This window comes from Mesoplodon densirostris, chromosome 3 (assembly GCF_025265405.1).
Source record: "Mesoplodon densirostris isolate mMesDen1 chromosome 3, mMesDen1 primary haplotype, whole genome shotgun sequence".
Lineage (NCBI taxonomy): Eukaryota > Metazoa > Chordata > Mammalia > Artiodactyla > Ziphiidae > Mesoplodon > Mesoplodon densirostris.
The window spans coordinates 177,135,471-177,149,184 of record NC_082663.1 but is presented as its reverse complement, the minus strand read 5'-3'; the positions used below and the strand labels follow the sequence as shown (position 1 = coordinate 177,149,184).

At 57.2% G+C, this 13,714-nt stretch overlaps 1 protein-coding gene and 1 long non-coding RNA gene across 2 annotated transcripts in view; one reads left to right on the top strand and one right to left on the bottom strand.

The window, feature by feature from the left end:
* Window positions 1-4,128, bottom strand: part of LOC132487222 (uncharacterized) — a 19,921-nt gene extending 15,793 nt beyond the window's left edge. The window contains exons 1-2 of the long non-coding RNA XR_009531529.1: window positions 3,904-4,128; window positions 2,638-2,724 (exon numbers count right to left, since the gene is read on the bottom strand). This is a non-coding gene — a long non-coding RNA (uncharacterized LOC132487222). The remainder of the gene's footprint in view (window positions 1-2,637; window positions 2,725-3,903) is intronic.
* MGAT4B (alpha-1,3-mannosyl-glycoprotein 4-beta-N-acetylglucosaminyltransferase B) lies at window positions 3,593-13,714 on the top strand. The gene is made up of 15 exons (XM_060095045.1): window positions 3,593-4,008; window positions 9,101-9,286; window positions 9,372-9,512; window positions 9,600-9,733; window positions 10,136-10,182; window positions 10,508-10,621; window positions 10,851-10,926; window positions 11,055-11,169; window positions 11,534-11,664; window positions 11,840-11,947; window positions 12,068-12,261; window positions 12,679-12,757; window positions 12,842-12,929; window positions 13,009-13,121; window positions 13,227-13,714. The coding sequence occupies exons 1-15, from the start codon at window positions 3,912-3,914 to the stop codon at window positions 13,248-13,250; spliced, it is 1,647 nt and encodes a 548-aa protein (XP_059951028.1). The 5' UTR covers window positions 3,593-3,911; the 3' UTR covers window positions 13,251-13,714.

Sequence of the window (13,714 nt, the reverse complement as noted above, 5' to 3'; positions counted from 1 at the left end):
GCCTGATGACTCCATCTGACACAGGCAACAGTAAGTCTAGACAGTGTTTCCCGTGTAATTTAACATACCAAATGGACCCAGTTAGTTTAGGATCTGTCTTTGGGATGCTCCCAGGGCCCTTTGAAGCACCCCAAAGTTAGCTGGAGGTCAAAAGAACTTTAATTAGAATTTGATATTTGGGAAGTCTGTCAAAAATTTCAAAAAGTTTTTTTTGGCTATGCTGCACAGCTTGTGGGATCTTACTTCCCCAACCAGGGATTGAACCCGTGCCCCATGGAGCCCTAACCACTGGACAATCAAGGAATTCCCTCAAAAAGCTTTAAAACGCCTGGTCAGATAGGATCATAGGTAGTTGTGAAACAATACTTATTCCTTGAGCTAAGGTGAAAAAAGGATTTCAAAAGTAAATACAGGGACTTATTTCACCATTGGTGGTGCAGTGGTTGAGAATCCTCCTGCCAATGCAGGGGACATGGGTTCGAGCCCTGGTCTGGGAAGATCCCACATGCCGCGGAGCAACTAAGCCCGTGCGCCACAACTACTGAGCCCAGGCACCTAGAGCCCGTGCTCCACAACAAGAGAAGCCACCGCAACGAGAAGCCTGCACACAGCAACCAAGAGTAGCCCCCCACTCACCACAACTAGAGATAACCGGTGTGTAGCAATGAAGATCCAACGCAGCCATAAATAAATAAATAAATAAATGTATTTTTTTAAAAAAGTAAATACAGACCACTTAAAGGCACTGAAACTCACACAATCTTTGATCAAAGGTAGCATTCCAGGAAAACTGTTCTCTTATGAGAGAGAGAAACTAAATCCAGTCCTGTATCAGCCTACTCTTAATAAAATCCATTTACCTAGTCAAATTTAATCCAACCCTAGAAAATCTTGACCGTACACAAAACTCTTTTCCCAATGTTCCTTTTCCACAAACCTTTTGCAACTTCCTGTAGTCATATTATTTTGTCCCTTATTCTTTTCCCATTCAGAAACAACAAGCTCTAGGACAGAATCACCCTTTTCTTTTAACAAAATATATTTCCACTCCTCATACCTTCTTTTACTGAAAACGCACATCCTACTTTCCTTAAGCAACTATGAACTGTCTTTACGTTAGCATTCCCTGGTTGGAATATCCCATAACCTCTAGAAACATGCAACTTCCCAAAGCACTATTTTTTTGCTCAGTGTGGTATGTGGTACAAGACATGTGTTTAATAAAGCCAAACATCTTTCGTTTCCCCCTCATAAGAAGACAAAAGTTGTAAAGTCGTAAGTTTAGATCTGTTTAGCAATTAATGCGCCAATATTTCATCTTATTTGAAATGGCCTGGATACTCGATGAATTCCTATCATTTAACTTAATATTGCTTCAAGTTACCAAAGTGTGGAGAGACTATTTTAGATGGATATTTCCAAAACATAATTATTCCTATAGAGTTTACCAAAAAGGTCTTACCTCAGTAACATTTACTAAAAAATGTAATCATATCAGGTTATTTTCCCTGTTGACAGATTTTATAACAGAAACAATATGCATTTATTGGCTTCCAGTAACCCTAGGAACAATGAAAATATTATATTATTCTTAATGTTGATGACTCTAAAGACAGGTCTGTATTAATTAAGCCCACAACCTTAAACTAGCTCTAATACCAGATATTAATTTAATATTGAATATTTCCCAGATCACATGAATGTGGAATGTATTCTGGCGAGTTTTATATTTCTGAGAATGTATATACGTGCTCAGTTTCCTTTAAGCCAATTAAATACAGCTCATTTACAAGTTAATGTTTACATAAAGAGAAACAGAACCAGAGATCTCATAGTTTTCCCACTTGAATTTAAAAAGGTCTCTTTTTTTTCCTCAGTCCGGGGGACTACAGATGGATCAGATAGTTCCTGAGAGCCCAGGCAGAATAGTTACATTGCAAAGGCAGAGGAGAGAAATGCAAGCTCCTCTCTTTTTTATTCTTTTTAAAATCCCACGAAGTAACCCAAGGCTGGAGTCTCAGGCAATGTGAGCTGTGTTTGTATTTCAACGCTTAAGTGCTCCACAGGGCCCACAATTTCAGCAGAGACTTGCAGGAGCAGTTGGACAGACAAAACTACGTAAGACAAAGATCCTTTTACTCAGCATGTACCACCGACAAAAACTTGACACAAACAAGAACTTTTCAGGATAAAGGGGATGGGAGTGCAGGTGTAAGGATCAAGGGAGAGGTGAAGGGAGGCGAGAAAGACTAAAAAAAGAAAGTGACAGCAAGAAAATAAAGGTGAGAATACTGGGACAATAGAACTTCCAGCCACAACACATGAGGTTTGAATTCTATCACTGTCATAAATCTCCCATCAGGGAGAGCCCACTGGACCAAGGTCTGCACGGTGTGAGGGGAGCCTCTCCCACCTCTGCTTGTCACCCATTGCCGGCCAGAGGGAGCATGGTCTCACGTGCTGAGAGGAGTGATACTGTAGCTGCCCAATGTCCACTCTCTCCAAAGGATAAGACAGAGGAGTGGGAAAGGACAGAGAAAGGAGAGATTTCAGCAGAGGGAAAGGGGCAAACGGGAGGGGGAACGCATTGCACGAATGAGGTACTGAGGCCCCCAGGGGCCCGAAAGGCAGACTTACCAAATGCGGTGACGAGGTGAGGTTCAGGCGACCTCTTGTCACCCACGGGGAAGTTGCTTTCAGTGGTCCCAGAGGTGCCCAGATCCTCTGCCGGGAAGACAAGAGAGGTCCCATGTTGGGTGCCAGAAATCTGTTACTGGTCAGGGTTCTTGGCCTTCCTTAATCAATGGAAGAGGCCAGACAAGAAATTTGGGCAAGGCTTTACTGGGGCCCCTGCTGCAGCAGGGGGGCAGCGAAAACAAGTAACAGGTTCCCTTGCTCGCTCCTGGGTGGGGCCGGCTGGTTCCTTACATGGGGTGAGGTTAGGGGTGTGTCCGGGGGTTGGGCAGGAGGGGTGGCTTAGGTGGTCTGCCCACCCCTTTGGTGGTGCACAGGGGGCATGTGCGGTACCCTGTTTTTGCTCCCGGCTCTTCAGAAGTGGCAGTCAGGTTTTTGGTCTTTTTCTATCTTGCTGGTCATAATTTGCCCCAACTGCCCATGCACACAGTACTTTTTAGTCCCTCGTAGTTTCTTTGTATTTTGTTGCTGGAGGAGATGTTTGTCCAGGAGCCAGCACGGCAGCAAAGGGTTCCCGGTCCCAGGTCCCAGCCTGTCTCACCTTTATTTGCCTAGACTTCTCAGACCTGGGGGAGGGACCTGAGGGGCCTCAAGTTAATGCGATTGAGGACCAGATCTGGGTTTCGAGAGTTCACAACGAAAATGTTACTGAGAAGGGGTTGGGGGACCCCCTCACACGGCCTCCACCACAGAAGACGCGAACTCGCGAAGGCCCCAGCTTTGACCTACCTGAGGCCGGTGCCCAGGGCCGTGAAGTCCGGGACGCATGAGCCCACGCGGGGGCCGCTGTCCGGAGCCAGGAGGGCGGGATCCCGGGCGTTGGTCCCCCACCCCGCCCCCTCGTGGTGCTGGTGGCGGCAGCGGATGATGCGGCCCCTTTAAATCCCGGCCGCCCCGCCCTTCGCAGCCGACTCCGCGGCGGCCCGGGATCCAGGCCGGGCCGCGGCTCTCGCCGCCCAGCCTAGCCCAGCCTGGCCCGGCCCAAGCGCCGAGCCTAGGCGGTCCACTCCCCGCGCCCCAGAGGAGCCGTTAGCGCGGTGCCCGGCCCAGTCCCCAGCCCGGCAGGCCCGCCCGCATCCCTGCCCGGCCCCGGGCTCCCAGCCCCTCCCCGCCCCGGGGCCGGGGCCCCTGCAGCCTCCAGGTTCCCGCGCCCCGGCCCCGGCCCCCCCGGGCCATGCGGCCTCGGCCCCGCCGGCGCCCACCGCGCACCTGAGGAGATGAGGCTCCGCAATGGCGCCTTCCTGACGCTGCTGCTCTTCTGCCTGTGCGCCTTCCTCTCGCTCTCCTGGTACGCGGCGCTCAGCGGCCAGAAAGGTGAGCCCCTCCCCCGCCGTCCTCCGCCCCGCGCCCCCTCCCACACCTGGGCGCCGGCGGCCGGAGCGGGGTCCGGACAGCTGCTGTGGAAGGCGGCCGGAAGCCGACGCGGGCGCCCCTTCCCCGCCCGGGCGGTGCGAGAGGACGCCCCTCCCATCCTTGCTCCCACTTGTTTGCTGCTGGAATAACGAAATTCTCCTCTGGCCTGGGCTGGGCCGCGCCGGTGAGCGGGAGTCGGGTGCCCCGTGCGCGCTCAGGACCGGCCTCCGTGAGTACAGTTCTGCCCGTGTTGGGGCGGGTCGCTCCCTCTGGTGAGCTGGAGACCTCAGAGTTCTCAGAGAGGGACAGAGACACAAGGTCACAGAGGTGGCCGTGCCGGAGGGTCCCCAAGGTACCGCTCCAGGCACCTGGGTACACCGATCCTGAGACACGAGGAGGAGGCAGCCGGACATCCAGGCAGTACCATCACTTCACACCACCTCTCCACCCCAGCGCACTGTGGGGGCGGCTCCCCGGGGCCTCCACAGCCCTCCTCCAGGACATCTGGCCCCAGGACTCCTCCACAGGGATGTGGGTGCTGCGGAAGCCTTCCTGTGGCTACTGGCCTGGGGGGATGCATGGAGGGCCTCATGAGCACCCCACCCCGCCCTGGCTACCGGTCAACTTATTTTGTGTGGTCTCACCTGAAGTTGGGTTAAGCTGGCCAGTCCACCGTCATGGCCCTCTGCATCTGGCCAGCACACTTAGGACGGGGGGGGCAGGCCCCAGCACCGGCTGGAGTTGGTTGGGATGCCTGGGGCTGAGTGGGGCCTTGGCTGAGGGTTGAAGGCTGAGGAGGCGCTCTCAGGCCCTTGTCCACCCAGCCGTTAGCACAGGAGGCACCGGGAAAAGCTGCTTCCTTCCTGCCGTCTGGCTTTCCTGCAGGAGGCCTAAGCGGGATCAGGCTGAGGCCAGCTGACCCTCCGCCTCCCTCCCACCTCCTGCTTCCCTGTTCCCCAACAGAGGCTGCGGGAGAACCTGGAGCCTTTCTGACCCTCCAAGTCCCAGTGTCCCCTCCTGGCTCCTGGCTCCTGCCCGCCCAGCTCAGCCCAGCCCTGTTTGGATGAAGGCCTGGGCTGCCCTAGGGGCTCCAGAGGGCCTGAGGGGAGACCCCCTAGGACTTGGTACATGGAGGGCATGGCTGGGGCAGAGTTCTCCGTAGGTGGGGTGTGTCACCTGGGGAAGGGCATTTTGGACCCTTGAGAGAGTGGCCATGTAAGCAGCCTGGCATGGAGGCCAAGGTGGGGCCATATCCGACGGGCTGGGGCACATTTGTTCAGCTGTGAGTGGAGCGATGACCCCTTGCACCCTGTCCTGGGCTAGGCCGCAGTTCCTGTGTGCCTCCTATGGCAGCCACCGGCCATCAGCCAGGTGTCAGGAACTGCAGCACCAGCCTCCCACCAGGACACCTTCTCTGTGAGTCTGGCTGGCCACAGTGTCCAGGAGTGAGGGGGATACCCATGGCTCCATTTAGGGCCTACTCTCCCTAAACGGGGCATCGAGGAGGGCCTGGGGAGCAGGAGAACACCCCTACGCAAAGAAATGCGGGGCTCAGATGCAGGGGTCCTTGTCCCTTGGGTGTGGCAGTCCAGAAGTCTGTGTGACATGTAACAAGATGGTCACCTGTGCCTTCCCCGTCGAGGGCTGTTACTGTTCTGGGAGTCCCAGTAGGGTCTGGTCTTTGGAAGCTTGAAGAGAAGACTGAGTCTGGGCTCTTATATGAACCTTTCTCATTCTTACATTCAGACAACTGTATTAAGCCCATGGGGAAACCAGACTAAGTCTGAGGCCAGACTGGACCTTGGCTTCCAGCTTGCAGTGAGTAGGAGGCTCAGGAGAGGGCTGGCCCAGGCACCGATGCTTAGAGGAAAGGCAGAGGAAGCCATATCTGTAGGGAAGGGAAGAGTTGGGCAGGAAGCCAGAGAGGAAGGGAAAGCAGGAACAGGTGGCATCCTGGAAGCCAAGGGCCAGGAAGGACACACAGGCCTTGGCAAGACGGACCCTAGATACGGGGTTTCAGGCCCACTTTCATATCCAGCCTTGACCAGATTTGTGCAGCAGCTCCACTAATGCTCGAACGGTAGCCCTCAGCCAAGCACCTGCTGAAGGTCCCCAGGGAAGACAGCAGACCCTCCAGGGGGGTGGCCTCGGCCACACAGCCCTCCCCAGTGTCTAGGCTGTCCCCTCTCTTGGATTTCAGCAATGATGGATGCCTGTCTTGACCACTGGGTGGGTGGGTGCAAGTCCTGGAGGGGAGGTGAACACCTGCACCCTCTCCATGCCCCTGCCCTACTGCAGGACTTTTTAAAAAAAACATTTATTTATTTATTTGGCTGCTCCAGATCTTAGTTGCCGCACGTGGGATCTTCGTTGCCGCATGTGTGATCTTCCTTGCCACATGCAGGATCTTTTAGTTGAGACATGCGAAGTCATAGCTGCGGCATATGGGATCTAGTTCCCTGACCAGGGATTGAACCTGGGCCCCCTCCAGTGGGAGCTCAGAGTCTTAGCCACTGGACCGCAAGGGAAGTCCCCTCGCCGCAGGTTAACAGCAGACCTTTGCTGGGCCTGGAACCTGCCTGTGCCCCTCTGGGCCTGTTTCCCCTTCCCTAAGTACAGAGCACAAGGTCTGTGCCCCAGCCTGGCTCTTGAATCTGTTTCTTTAACAAAGAGGGAACCAAAGGGAAGACTGTGGTCCATGGGCTGCTGGTATCCTGATTACTCTGCCTTCTCGGGGAGGAAGGGGCGGGAGAGCCTCCAGTAGTGTGAGCACAGCCGCCCCCAGGACTCGGGCAGCAGAAGGCTCCTAGGAAGGGAGGCCAGGGTAGGGAGCAGGCTGTGCCCAGGCCCTGGTGGTCAGGACGATTCAGGTCAGCAGGGCCCACCGCTGCCACTGGCCTGTCCCCCTGGGGCAGGCTAAGGTTGGACGGAGCTCAGCCCACTTAAAGATCAGAGAAGGCCACGGGTTTGCAGGGGGGTGGGGGGGGACAGGGGCGGCAACAGCAGTCAGAGGGGGATGAGGTCTCCTGACCCTCCCCCACTTCACAGAGGGCCCCACTGCAGGGAGCTGCCTTGGGTGTAGCCAGTAGCCCTTCTGCCCCTGCAAGACTCAGCAGCTCCGCAGCACTGGGGTGGCATTGAGGAGGGCATCAGGGACAATAGGTGGGTGGGTAGGGACCCAGGCAGGAGGGAGGCCACCTGCCTGTGTAGGCAGCTCTGAACTCCCTCCTGCTGGGCCTCAGCACCTCCAGTCCCCCCTCCCTACTGGCAGCTGCGCAGGTGAGTGCTGGGGGTGGCCAGCTCCCTGTTCAAGGGGTCAGGTTTCCAGGGTAACCTGGCCTCAGAACCCAGAGCAGAGCCTCAAAGATCTGGTAACCTGACTCCTGACTCCCTCCCCCAGCAGGGCTGTCCCTGAGCACAGAAGCTTGAAGTGGCCTGGCCTTTGGCCCCTTGGGCAGGGTGTGGGAAGGGAGATGGGGCAAGCTGCTGACTCTGGAGTGCCTCATCAAGGATCTGCTTGGCTCCCCCGCCCCTCCCCCCACAGCCTCTCCGTCCTGCGTAGGGGCTACCCCTCCCTCTTCCCCAGGACTTAGCACTTCAGCCTCCGCCCCAGCTGCAGAAAGGGGGTGTCCTGAGATGCCCGAACTTTGCTTTGGTCATGACCTTTGGTATACCCGATTGTGGGGAGGTGACACCATCCCAGGGCATTCTAGGGGCTGTGACCACCCCCCGCAAGGGATCCTGGAACATAAGAGCCGCCTGAGGGTGAGAGGGGAGATCTGGAAGGCAACTAGGCCTTGAAGGCTACATGGGTCTTCATCAGGCCCAGAAGAGAAAAGGGGATTCCAGTCAGAAGAGACAGCGTGTGTGAAAGCATAGACATCAGAAAAGGAAAAGGAGGTGTGTGTGATGGCAAATAAAGAGGGCAAAAGCCGGATTAGAAAAGGCCTTGAGAGGGCACAGCCTGGCAGGACCTGGCTGCTTCAGCAGCAGATAACGATGTTGTTGATGTCGTTTATCTCATTCCTGCTCGCTGAGCCCTGCCAGACCAGTGGAGCCAGGTACTTGGCACCCTGGAGATCCCTCTCCACTGTCAGGCAGCCCTACCTCTGTGCTGCTTCTGGCCCATGTGCACCCCTAGTGCCTGCACATGGGGCCCAGTTGGAGGTTCTAACACAGGCCCCCCTGGGGTGGCATGGTCTAGGCCTAGGACAGATCTCCAGAGAAGCAGGCCTCAGGGCACTTAGAGCTCTTGTCCCCTTTCTGCTGCTGACTTGCTGAGGGACCCCTGACTAGTTTCTCAACTTCATTTGCTCCTCTGAGCATTGGGGGCTGTAACTGCAACGGTCCCCACCCACCCACCCCTGCCGGACTGTGTGAGATTGCAAATCCAGAGCTGGTGCCTAAGTGTAGAATGACAACCATGAGAACAGTGACCGATGGGTGCCTGGGGCTCAGTACTACTTGCAGGATACGGGGGAGAGTCCAGGGAGGTTTTCTGTCCCCATGGGGCCTTGGGGATGGGGCTGCCTGTGATCTCTGTGAACGGGGATGGGAAGCAAAGTGCAGAGGCTGAAAGAAGGAACAGGGGAAGGTTGGCCTCAATGCTAAGAGCTCCTTGAGGAAGGTCTGGGTCCTTGTGCCCTGGGTGGGACCTTGGGTGCCCTACTTCCTGGAAGGAGGAGATGCTGCAAGGAGAAGCAAGAGGGGGCTTTGGGAGGAGAGGGGAGGGGATGGAGAGGATTCAGTCTGAGCCTTTTCAGCCTCAGCTTAGGTTTGTCTCGCCTGGGGCTGGAGGTGGTCCTGCAGCCCTTCCACTTCAGATGTCTCCTCAATGCAGAAAATAAAGGGAGAGCACTGGAGAGGGCTAACTCCCCCAGTGGAGGCTTTTCTTCCCCAAGTGTGAGTGTCACTGTGACTTCAGAGTGACCCTTATGTAGCCCCATGTGGCTCACATTGGGCAGACATAGGAACAGATGTGTAGGCTAACACTCAAGCCGCAGTACCTCAGCTCTAGGCTGCCCCCTGGTGACAGCCTGTGCACCACCCACAGGCGATGTGGCGGACGTGTACCAGCGGGAGTTTCTGGCGCTGCGTGACCGGTTGCATGCAGCTGAGCAGGAGAGCCTCAAGCGCTCCAAGGAGCTCAACCTGGTGCTGGACGAGATCAAGAGGGCCGTGTCGGAGAGACAAGCGCTGCGAGATGGAGACAGCAATCGCACCTGGGGCCGCCTAACCGGTGAGCGCAGGAGCGGGCAGTGGCAGGGGATGCGAGGCTGATGGCGGACCGCGTTGTCTGACCTGTCCCTTCCCGACCCACCCAGAGGATCCGCGCCTGAAGCCGTGGAACGTCTCGCACAAGCACGTGCTGCACCTACCCACTGTCTTCCACCACCTGCCACACCTGCTAGCCAAGGAAAGCAGCCTGCAGCCCGCCGTGCGCGTGGGCCAGGGCCGCACCGGAGGTAGGGGCGGGGCCCGGGAGGGGCGAGTGGCGGGTGGTGGGACGACCCCCACGCAGTGCCCAGTACCAACCCTCCGCGTCCCTGCAGTGTCAGTGGTGATGGGCATCCCCAGCGTGCGGCGCGAGGTGCACTCGTACCTGACTGACACGCTGCACTCGCTCATCTCAGAGCTCAGCCCACAGGAGAAAGAGGACTCGGTCATCGTGGTGCTGATCGCTGAGGCAAGTGGGCTAGGGCACGGGTCGCGGGGACATTCAGAGGAAGACACACGGCACAAAATAACAAGGAGAATGAAAACAGCAACATTTTGGAGGAAAAAACTCTCAGAAGTTCAATCGTCAGTTTCACTCACAAACTTAACAAGATAAAGTTAAAAGGAAAGACATTTTAGCGCCCCCTCGTGGAGATGCCAGTTATAGTCTGTCCCACCCCTTGGACCGAGGTATCTAAAAGGGCTTTTTCTGAGGCACCTGTGGCCCCCAGGCCCAGCCTTACTTAGCCTTCAGGATGGTGGGCTCACTCCTTCCATGTGGGAGAGAAGGCTGTGTCCTTCCCTCAGCCCTTTCTTCCAGGCCATTTGGGCTGGCAGCCTGGCTCATGGAGGGCACTTGGTCTCCCCACAGACTGACCCACAGTATACCTCGCTGGTGACGGAGAATATCAAGGCCTTGTGAGTACTGACAGCCCGACAAGGCTGGTGGAGGGAGAACCCTTCGCGGGGTGTTGGGCAGACAGGTGCCGGCTGTGCACCACCCCCCCAGCAAGATGTGCCATCCCTCTGTGGGAAAGGGTGCTTCTCCTCTTGGCTGAAAGGGGGTGGGCATGTAGAGGTGACCCAACCCCTCGGGAGCCTCAGTGCCTCAGTAGGATGGGTGTGGTGTCAGGGGATGTCTGCCTCGTGGGCCTTAAGAAAAGGACAGGGTCTAGCTAGCTCAGCGCTGTCCCTGCTCCAGTCCCTGGAGGGTGCACACTCACTGGGCCTTCTTGTCCCCCAGGTTCCCTACAGAGATCCATTCTGGGCTCCTAGAGATCATCTCCCCTTCTCCCCACTTCTACCCTGACTTCTCCCGCCTCCGAGAGTCCTTTGGGGACCCCAAGGAGAGAGTCAGGTACTAGCACTACCCACTTCCCTGTGCCCCCAGCAACCTGCCCACCTGTGCTAAGAACCTAGTCTGTGGGTGTATGAGTCCTGGGCACTTCCCTGCAGTACCTCCATTGTCCCATTGGAGGACCCCTGCATGGGGGGGTGGGTCTCCTACCCACTCAGTGGCCTCTGTGGTAGCCACATTGGAGGTGGAGGGGGTCTGAGCTCTTGAGGCCCCTGCCCCTGGCCCACAGGTGGAGGACCAAACAGAACCTTGATTACTGCTTCCTCATGATGTATGCGCAGTCCAAAGGCATTTACTACGTGCAGGTGAGCACTGAGACCCTGCTCTGTCCCTTTTCCCCCTGGACCCTGGATGGGCCCGGGTGGCAAGCCCTGCCCTGCCCCTGTGCCCATCCTGAGTCCCGACCCCCTTCTACCTACCCATCACTGTGCAGCTGGAGGATGACATCATAGCCAAGCCCAACTACCTGAGCACCATGAAGAACTTCGCACTCCAGCAGCCCTCGGAGGACTGGATGATCCTGGAGTTCTCCCAGCTGGGCTTCATTGGTGTGCCACCCCCCTCCCTGCCCCACTGACCTGACCAAAATATCTCCATCCAGCCCACTTCTGCCTCTGTCATCATCTCTCAGCCCCACGCCCTGTTCCGAGCCCTAGTACCATGCAGTGTCGTGCTCTGAGCCTTTGCCTGGAGTGCCCACTGCGGCCCCACCTGGCCTGTTCCTGCCTGCCCTCTGCATCGGGATGTTTGGGCTCACCATCCCATCTGCCCTCTTGTTACCTGCACCTGCCTGCAGCCAGCCAGAGGTTTTGCTGTGGGACCCTTCCCAGTGTCCCCCACAGGGACTAAGAGGAAGTAGGGCAGGGCAGAGCTGCCTACTCAGCACCCCTCTCCCTCCAATCCCACCCGCAGGGAAGATGTTCAAGTCACTGGACTTGAGCGTCATTGTGGAGTTCATCCTCATGTTCTACCGGGACAAGCCCATCGACTGGCTCCTGGACCATATTCTGTGGGTGAAGGTCTGCAATCCTGAGAAGGATGCGGTGAGCAGAGCCTGCGCAGAGGCGGGAGGGCGCGGTGGAGCAAGCAGCCTCCAGTAGGGACGGTGTCGGTGACCATGCACCTGACAGGAGGAGACTGCGCTGCCGGCTGGAGGAGTTTCTGTCTTCAGAGGTAGAGTTGAGCTGAGCCCTAGCGTGTGTCACCCTCCCTCCACAGAAGCACTGTGACCGGCAGAAGGCCAACCTGCGGATCCGCTTCAAGCCATCCCTCTTCCAGCACGTGGGCACGCACTCCTCACTGGCGGGCAAGATCCAGAAACTGAAGGTGGGCAGTGCCACACTCAAGCCTAGTTGAGTGTAGCAGAGCCTGGGCTGAGGTTGGACAAGCAGGTAGCAGGGCAAGTCCAGGGCCCACCCTAGCACCAGTGTCCCTCCTCCACTGTAGGACAAGGACTTTGGGAAGCAGGCACTGCGGAAGGAGCATGTGAACCCGCCCGCGGAAGTGAGTACGAGCCTCAAGACATACCAGCAGTTCACCCTGGAGAAGGCCTACCTGCGCGAGGATTTCTTCTGGGCCTTCACGCCCGCTGCAGGGGACTTCATCCGCTTCCGCTTCTTCCAGCCACTGCGACTGGAGCGGTCAGTGCCAGCGCCCACAGGTCCACCTTGGGGGAGGGGCAGGGTGGCTACCAGAGTAGAGGCCTCACCACAAATTTCTGGACCTGCAGATTTCCCTCTGTGACCCCTGCAAATTCCTTAACCTTATTAAGTTTTCTTATCTGAAAAGTAGGGCTCAGAACAGTAGCCACTTTGTAAAGACTAAGTCCAACAGGGCCCACAGGAGCTCAGTGACATTGCCCATCACCATTGTCCTTACAAGTAAGGCCCTGGTTGCCTCGCGCAGTCCAACGGCTGCCCCGGGTGGTGCCTAGCCTCACGCAGTACCTCAGGGCCCACCTACTGCACTCCTGGTCCAGGCCTGGCCTTTCTCTGCTGGGTAGTGTGCCTGGGCAGTGCCCAAACCCTGCAGCAGCTCACAGGCCTGTCTGGCCACAGGTTCTTCTTCCGAAGCGGGAACATTGAGCACCCAGAGGACAAGCTCTTCAACACATCCGTGGAGGTGCTGCCCTTTGATGTGAGTGTAGTAGCAGGTGGGTGTGCGCTGAGGCCCCTGCCCCCTCCACAGCCACTGGCTTCAGCCCCTTGATCTGGTCCCCAGAACCCCCAGTCAGACAAGGAGGCCCTGCAGGAGGGCCGTTCAGCCACTCTCCAGTACCCTCGGAGCTCTGATGGCTACCTCCAGATCGGTGAGTGAGGGGCAGTCAGGTGGAGGCGGGGGGACAGGCAGGAGTCTTGGGGCCACCTCTCATCGCTGCCCTCCCCCAGGCTCTTTCTACAAGGGTGTGGCACAGGGAGAAGTGGACCCAGCCTTTGGCCCCCTGGAAGCGCTGCGCCTCTCCATCCAGACAGACTCGCCGGTGTGGGTCATTCTGAGTGAGGTGATACAGGGCAGGGCTGGGTGCGGGGAATGGGGAGCTCTACCAAATAGCTAGACCAGGGCTGCTCTCTGAGACCCCAGCTGACACTGAGCCCGGCTCTTCCAGATCTTCCTGAAAAAGGCTGACTAAGCCAAGGGCTTCTGAGGGTGCGTTTTGGCTGGCCCTGAAGCCCACGAGACCCGGGATGTCGTCGCCGCTGCCCCCGGAGGGCCAGGCGCGGCCACCCCAGTCTGAGGGGTTCTGCCTGGCACCCCACTCCACTGGCCTGGGGTGGCCGCTGGCCCGGAGGCCCCAGGAACTGGTGCTGCCCCGCCCGCCGGCCGCGGGGAAGAGGCAGGAGGCCCCCACACTGTGCCTGAGGCCGGTCCGCGCCGCCCGGAACCGTTCGCACGCTGGCCCCCTTGAGCCAGGCCTTTATAGAAGAGCCTTTTCCTGGCGCCCACTGTCTCCGCGCGAACACTGGAATGCATATACTACTTTATGTGCTGTGTTTTTTATTCTTGGATACATTTGATTTTTTTCACGTTAAGTCCACATATACTTCTATAAGAGCGCTCCTTGTAATAAAGGGTTAATGAAGTCTGTGCCTCACA